Source organism: Pundamilia nyererei, unplaced genomic scaffold (genome assembly GCF_000239375.1).
Source record: "Pundamilia nyererei isolate P.nyererei 1_Seehausen unplaced genomic scaffold, PunNye1.0 scaffold00062, whole genome shotgun sequence".
Classification (NCBI taxonomy): Eukaryota; Metazoa; Chordata; class Actinopteri; order Cichliformes; family Cichlidae; genus Pundamilia; species Pundamilia nyererei.
The window spans coordinates 2,384,778-2,392,242 of NW_005187463.1; the positions used below are offsets into that span (position 1 = coordinate 2,384,778).

At 42.3% G+C, this 7,465-nt stretch overlaps 1 protein-coding gene across 1 annotated transcript; it reads right to left on the reverse strand.

Annotated features, from left to right (window-relative positions):
• Positions 1 to 2,293: 2,293 nt before the first annotated feature.
• Positions 2,294 to 6,337, reverse strand: calm2a (calmodulin 2a (phosphorylase kinase, delta)). The gene is made up of 6 exons (XM_005735127.1): positions 6,197 to 6,337; positions 5,288 to 5,318; positions 4,137 to 4,280; positions 3,927 to 4,033; positions 3,709 to 3,844; positions 2,294 to 3,562 (listed from the first exon to the last, which is right to left on the reverse strand). Exons 1-6 carry the CDS (start codon positions 6,197 to 6,199, stop codon positions 3,534 to 3,536), a joined length of 450 nt encoding a protein of 149 aa, XP_005735184.1. The 5' UTR covers positions 6,200 to 6,337; the 3' UTR covers positions 2,294 to 3,533.
• Between the last annotated feature and the right edge of the window lie 1,128 nt (positions 6,338 to 7,465).

Sequence of the window (7,465 nt, forward strand, 5' to 3'; positions counted from 1 at the left end):
GCAAACGCTCACACCTGAGATCGTACTCCAGGATGAACTCTTCTTCCCTCTTTATTTCAGTACAGCAAAATTCAAGACCGCCAGCTGAAGCGAAAATCTCACTCTGGGAACAGAAAGCGCTACACTCGGCCCGGTTGCCAGGCTACATGCAGCACATGGCTGGAAGGAGCCAAGAATTCATGCTTCCGCTGCTTGTCAAGGAAGTCTCATGTGACACCACAGCGCACTAGGAGACATACACACATCTTCACCCTGACTCCCTCATGTACAGTCATCTCCAGTTCGGACAAGGCATGAATGCAGGAGACAGCTTCAGCCTAGTGTCGCATGTGCAGCGTAATTAACAACTTTTTTTATAAGCAGGCTGCGATGACACTTCATCTGTGAGGGTAATTTTTTTTCTTTTTTTAAAAAAAGTCTTGTGATAATTGGTTTTAACACAATCAGAGTTTCTTGTGTGATCGATTCACACCTGAAATCGCCGTGGTGTTCCTTTTCGTTCTGTGCCTTGGAACTGCAGCTGGTGCCGCGTGAAAGCAAGAACCCACTCATTTGTGTCACTGCACATGACACGAGACGAAGCAGAGTCAGATCGGGGGGTAGTGCAGTTACCTTTTCTGTGTGCTAGCTGTTACCTCGGTGCATTTTGTAATGCTCTAAATGTTTAAATGTGCTTCCACAAGGGAGCTCTGAGTATGCATGATTGGCCAAGCCACAAACAACTGCAGCCTGCACTGCTCCCGGGGGGGTGGAGGTCAGACCCTTCACATAACTTCACACATAAGACAAGTTTCATCCGGTTCAGCATTATGATAAAAGCTACAACACTTAGAAAAAAATAATTATGGAAACACCACACTTGGTGGATGTTCATTCAACTTTTACAGCAAATGAACAAATCACCAGTACAGTGCTGTGCAAAAGTCTCGAGTCTTTATATTTTGCTGAGAAAATGAGAAATAGGTGCAAATTTAAATAGAAATTCAATGTATGAGGCAAAAAAAGACTTTGTACAATTCTAATTAGCTTGAAATTCAATATGACCACCTTTGTTGTTTAACTGTAGACACTCAGTGCTGTACCTTCCTCCTGACATCTTCCACACATGTTGATGATGATTTGAACCAGAGATTCTACATTTGGATTCATCACTCCATGAGACCTGTTGCTTCTGATTTTCAGTCTAGTTATTGTGTAATTTGGTGATGCATCCTTTTCCCCGTTACCTTTCCTTGAGAATGATCTTCCGACAGCCACCCACTCCACTGAGGGTATTTCTGATGAGGCCTCAGTGAAACATAGATGGATCAACCAAAGCACCAGACACAGGTCTCAGGTCTGTGTCAAGTCTTTGCCGGGTTTCTATTTCCTAAGGAAGTGACTTTCAGATCCTCTCCACATGCTATTGATTTTGAAAGCTGCCACTTCTTCCGTCCCCGACTTGTCTAGGTTTCTCAGTTTTTCAAGGACACACTTCACACTGTCAACAAGTTTTCAGCTTGTTGGTGCAAAATAGCTACTTTATGCCTGTCAAACATATCTTTGACATTTTTCATAGATTAGAAGTACAAGTCTGGATCATAGGACGTAAAATACAAATATATAAGGAGCGGTTCCAGACATTTGTTCAGTACCATATGACACAAAAATACTTGTACTAAATATTCAGGCTTTCAGGTACATGCACCCAGCAAACTCAGTTAAATTATTTTGATTCGTCATAGATATGGTTGGAATAAAATCAAGAACAAGATCATCCCTAGTAATGAAAAATTTAATTGTACGTTTGGGTTTTTTAGCTTAGTTTTCTGACCTGACACTTTCCCATCTACCTGTATGTGTTACTTTTATAACCTTCATTATAAAAGATTGGGACCTGATCCAAATTTTAGACAGCTGAGAACACCCAGCATCTTCTGTCAGTCTTTGGATTCCCTACTTGAATAGGTCGTCTGATCATCCTATCATTTAACCTGTCAGCGCTCCTGTTTGGAACATGTTTCCTTTCAGTCACCCAGTTACAGCAGCTCATTAAGGTATGCACACTGTTTTAAAATGTATTTGCATATTTTGATTTGTGCAGATATTTGTATTAGAAATGCAAATTACAAGGTGATTCCTTGATCCCTACCACCAGTGGATTCAACAACAATAAACTTAGCTGTATGCAACATCACATTTACTGCAATGTTGCAAAAGCCAGATGCACATCTTCAAAGTGCAGTGATTGCATTCCCCTCCTCCCAAAATGGGCTGCAAAAAACAGCAAACAAATTTCACACGGGAGGCAGCACAGAGGTCCACAATAGAGCTTTATTTTGTCATTCATCAAAATAACAAACTTAGTATCTCTGCAAGCTACTGTAACAAACTCATCAGAAATAAAACAGAAAATAAGAGTCCCACACAGGTACACCTATTTACACCATGGTTTCTGATACATGTTCAGTCACCCACATCTTATGATTGGGGGCAAATGCCACGCAAGACATGAGGCAGTCAGGTCCTACATGGTGCTGTGCTGGCTCTAACACACGGCCTATGCAGTCAGATGGGCGAGCTGGACAGTACAAGGCTAATCTAATTTCGAGTACCATTGTGTGTACTTCAAAATAGAAGCCTTTGATCCCACTCAGTGCTTTTATTTTAATGACAATGCACATCTGACGTGAGCTTTTCTGAACATTAAGAGGCATTGGCTGATGCTCCTCAGTGCTGTGGGGAGGGGGGTTAACAGGGGGACTTAATTGGTAAACATCTCATGTATTCCAAGCAACAAGAAGAGAAAAAGAAAAAACCAAACCTATCAAAACTGGAGCATCCTGTCTTCAATACAAAATGGGAATTATTACAGGGTATACAAACTCAACAATCCATAACCGAAAACAAGACAATTTTCAAATATGGGTAGATTGTAAATTTTATTGGAAAAAAAAAAAAATATACAACTTGGAATGGATTATTTGACCTGTGGTCATTTAAAAAAAAAAAAAAAAAAAGAAAAAAAAAAAGTAGTGAGTAAAACATTAAAAAGCATGGTAAAATTTGTCATTTTTCTGGTATATAGAACAGCAGATACAAAAAGAGTTTGTACGAGTACCTAGGAGATACACCCGTGTCATTTTTTTGCAGTAGTGCAATGCTGAGATTTCCATATATACTTTGTCCGTAGTCCATGCAGAGTTTCAACTTCTCTACATCGTTTCCATGCCAACAGTGTTGCCAAGTGACAACCAGCTGACAGGTTTCCAATGTCACCATGCGTGGAGGGGGCCCCGAGCACATAACAGGAAAATTCCAAGTTCTCCAGCTTCCAGGGGCCTCCACGGCATCTGGTTGTATGACCGTTCTGTCACTCCAAAACACCATGACAGCAAAAGAAAGGGACATGGGGACAAGAGCCTATGCAGTTTACATGCAGTTCCTTTGGACAGCAGAAGGGGCAGGGATGAATAGGGGCTATTAAGATTTTACAGATAAATTACACAAAGAAAAAAGGCAAATTATTTATATACGAAATCTGTACAAGGCCTTCACTTCGCCGTCATCATTTGTACGAACTCTGCAGGGTTGAAGAGGGGGAAAAAAAAAATTATAAAATTTTACATTTAAAATGTCAGCCCAAAATTATTACAAAAAAAAAAAAAAAAAAAAAAAAAAAACAACAGAAACAACAACCCCCCCACTAATAGAGAACTATATACCAACCTTCATAGTTGACCTGTCCATCCCCATCAATGTCTGCTTCTCTGATCATTTCATCCACCTCTTCATCAGTCAACTTCTCACCAAGGTTTGTCATCACATGGCGCAGCTCAGCAGCACTGATGTAGCCATTCCCATCCTGAGAAATCAGGTCAGTCAGTGAGCTCCCCTTCTTACAAACTACAGTGCATATGTACACTAGAGCGGCTGGATGCATTTACCTTGTCAAAGACACGGAATGCTTCTCTGATCTCCTCCTCGCTGTCTGTGTCCTTCATCTTCCTGGCCATCATGGTAAGAAATTCTGGGAAGTCTATCGTTCCATTTCCTGAAGAAAAAAAGTTTTTAAGAAGCAGCACATTTGAGCTACTGACATCTAGCACAGTGACTGTAAACAGCTGGAAGCCTTTGAGGTTTGATCGAGTTCTCACCATCAGCATCCACTTCATTGATCATGTCCTGCAGTTCTGCCTCTGTGGGATTCTGGCCCAGAGAGCGCATGACTGTGCCCAGCTCTTTGGTTGTGATGGTGCCATCTCCATCCTTGTCAAAGAGTGAGAAGGCCTCCTTGAATTCTAGTTGCAACAAAGAGAGTTGGCTTTTTAGTGAGGGGAAAAAACAAAACAAAAACCACACCTGTAAAGCAATTGGCAACAACTGGCAAGACACCACAACATCACGTCACAAAGCCCACTTTTAAGACCAAGCTCATAATTGTATCATTAAATGTCTATATAAATCAACTCCGAGATACTGATGAGACCCTATTGAGTTCCAACTACAAGTTTCTGGCTAAACAAGAGCACCGACCGCGAGGCGGAGCAGCAGAGGCCAAAGTTGTGCTACAACGACAAATGACAGCCCCGTGCAGCTTTGGTGGAGCCCTGAGGTATGACGAACAATGACACACTCATCAAGCGTGATGAGGCCAACGGGAAATGTGTAGTGGCGTGCAGCAGCTTGTCAGTGTCAGGAAAACTATGAACCTGCCCTGCCATTTCCAGGGTCAAACACATAGGGCACACCCCTTTTTTGTTCTGTCAGAGAGGGCCTGCTGTGCACAGCGGGAATATCAACAGGGACCGATTTCCGTGGGACAAGCCGCAGGTCATGCGGGAAGGTATAAGGAAGCCACTAAATCGTATGAATCATCTTTATAGACTTTACAGGCCTGCATTATTTACATAACACCTTATTGTAGCATACCAGCGCACCAAGCCCAGTATACTACCACAAATGTTCTTGTAGCACTCCCATTTCATGAGCAAGTACCTCACACCATACGCAAGCATATAAAGGTGAGCACCAACAGCTCGCCAGAACGCACAGCTCTTTCAGATTACATCATTTATTACATGGCAACCATGAAAATGCAAAGTTTTCCATGAGGGAGTCCTTAAGCGCTCCAGTGCCAGTAAGCAACAGCGGTTTCTTTCATTCCAGTTTTATGACCAGCAGGCTGCTCTGTGGAACGCCTTAAAAGGCAAAAGTATAAATCCTCTGCAATGGGATGCAAAGATCCATAAGGTAGGCCACTTGCAGTTATGAGGAAAAGTAGAAGATCAATGCAGCCATGTCTTACCAGCAATCTGCTCTTCTGTAAGTTGATCAGCCTGCAATATACACGAACAAAAAAAAACAGCTTTTAGTATGCCAGACAAGAAAAAAATATATATACACACGCCTCGCCTTACACTTAACCCCCCCATGCTGGTTTACGTGGATTCTCTCAAATCTACAGCCGCGTTTTGGCACAGCTTCTACAGCTGACGAAAATTATGTTATTACAACAGCAATATTTAGTACTACCAGTAAATTTGCACAAAGGCATTTTCTTGACTGTAAGCCAACACTTTGTCCTACAGAAGAAGGAAAGAAAAAAAAGAAAAGAAAAAAAAAGATCGCCACGCCATTGGCAATTGCGCGAAATATTGGAGCGATCTTCGAAGACCCCAAATTTGCGGTATAAAATTAATGTTGTACAATTTGGCGGTAAACGTTAGCTAGGCAGAGCCGCACTTAGCTAGCTACCATTACATGCCGGTTCATCAACTCAAGACAACGCCACACACGTTCAGCACAATGAGTGACTAATACAGCAAGTAATACCGCGTTTAGCAAATAGTCACAATACAGCTTACTCGGTTAAAGGATACTAGGCGGGACACTAGCTAGGACGCAGCTGAACTGCCATAAAAAGCAACGTTATTGGGACACTCGACGCACATGCACCATTTTAAGTGTAAATGCGTAAACGGTGCTCAACAGACGTTATACTTTCATTCAGACTAAACAGAAGCTTCCTCGGACGGGTTAGTTTTGCCTATCTACTGTAAAGAAGACGTTTACTCTGCTAGCAATGCGGTAGTTACAGCGGGCATTTTTGAGTTACGTTTTATTTCCGTTCATTCCGACCGGAAAACAAAATAACGGGTTAGAGGTTTACGAACGGATCCATCCCGCAAATGAAAGCCAGTCTTATTTCCCTTACCATTTCGATGTAGATGTAGTGGCTGGTTCACGACAAATTCGTAATAACCCTAAGCCGAATAAGCTTCCAAAACTCAACACTCTCTATGAACACACTGACACAGAGGCAACTGGACTCGCCTTTAACGGCTATTCGAAACTCCTCCTCTTTTTTAATATCAATCCGCCAACTCGCCTCTTCTACAGGTCCCTAATTATTATTATTTTAAAAATCGTAATCGATATCTATACAGTAAGAACAAGAAACAAGTTAAACATTCATCTATGAATGCTGTGAAGGTTTCGACTCTGATATTTATAATCACACCGCGTATCCCCTGCGGTCTACATAACGGCGGATTAATACTTTCTGCTACTACGTGATGGGGCACAAGCTGTAGCCGAAAGAAATCGCGCTTTCTGATTGGTTTGTTTGTACCTGCAATGCGTCACTCCCATGGTCTGCGCTGCCGCTGCATCTTATCCATAGACATCTCAGTCAGTGCCACAGGCACAGCAGACAAGCTTGTTGCATAGTGTGTATACATATGGGCAACGTCTTCAGAGAAGCACAATAACACAATTCTGATAAGTAATTAGCTACCAGTAAGAGAAACGATTACTTGTAAATGAGCTAGCACTGACCCAGTTTGTGCTTCTATTTATTCTATTACTGCAGTTTTCTCATTTCTGATTGCATTACTTATATTTTATTAGTGTGCTGATAGCCATGCTGTTTTAAATGGCTGTTACAAGGTTACCCCAGACTGATCCTGCGTTCCTCCTTTCTGCTGTGCAAGTGTTCATCACTTTGAATTTTATGCATAATTAGATGCAGCGTCAGGGATGGAGTGTTTGGGTCTAATAGTTAGGTGTTACAGCTCATGCATGTGTGCGAGTGTGTGCACTGTGCACATTTAGATGTGTAATATGTAAGTGGGTCTGTTGCTGTCAGATGATGCTCGGGTCTCATTGTGCTGCTGCTGGTGTGGATTGGAGTATCTGATAGCCTGATTGCTTATGCCTGACTGCTCTCCTGTCTCCCAGTGACCACCTGTCTCTGCCCTGGCCCCGTGGGAGACGGCGGGGAAGAAGGTGGAGGAGGGTGGACAGAGATGTGTGAGGAGAAAGATTTGAAGAACAACTCTGGAATGTACTAGAATCTCCAATGTGCCTAAACAGCCTCAACCCCCTGCCTTTCTCCCAGTTCTTCTTATTATTAGAGACGAATGTCACACTATAAGCAGAATTTGTCACATTTATATGGAAGAAATGATGACCCAGAGTGCTT

Bases quoted from the DNA above. Each gene is read 5' to 3' on its own strand.
- calm2a (XM_005735127.1), bottom strand. The intron at 4,281-5,287 runs GTAAGACATGGC...TGTTGCAACTAG, and splicing joins TACAGAAGAGCAGATTGCTG to AATTCAAGGAGGCCTTCTCA. The intron at 3,563-3,708 runs GTTGGTATATAG...TCAACCCTGCAG, and splicing joins TGGACAGGTCAACTATGAAG to AGTTCGTACAAATGATGACG.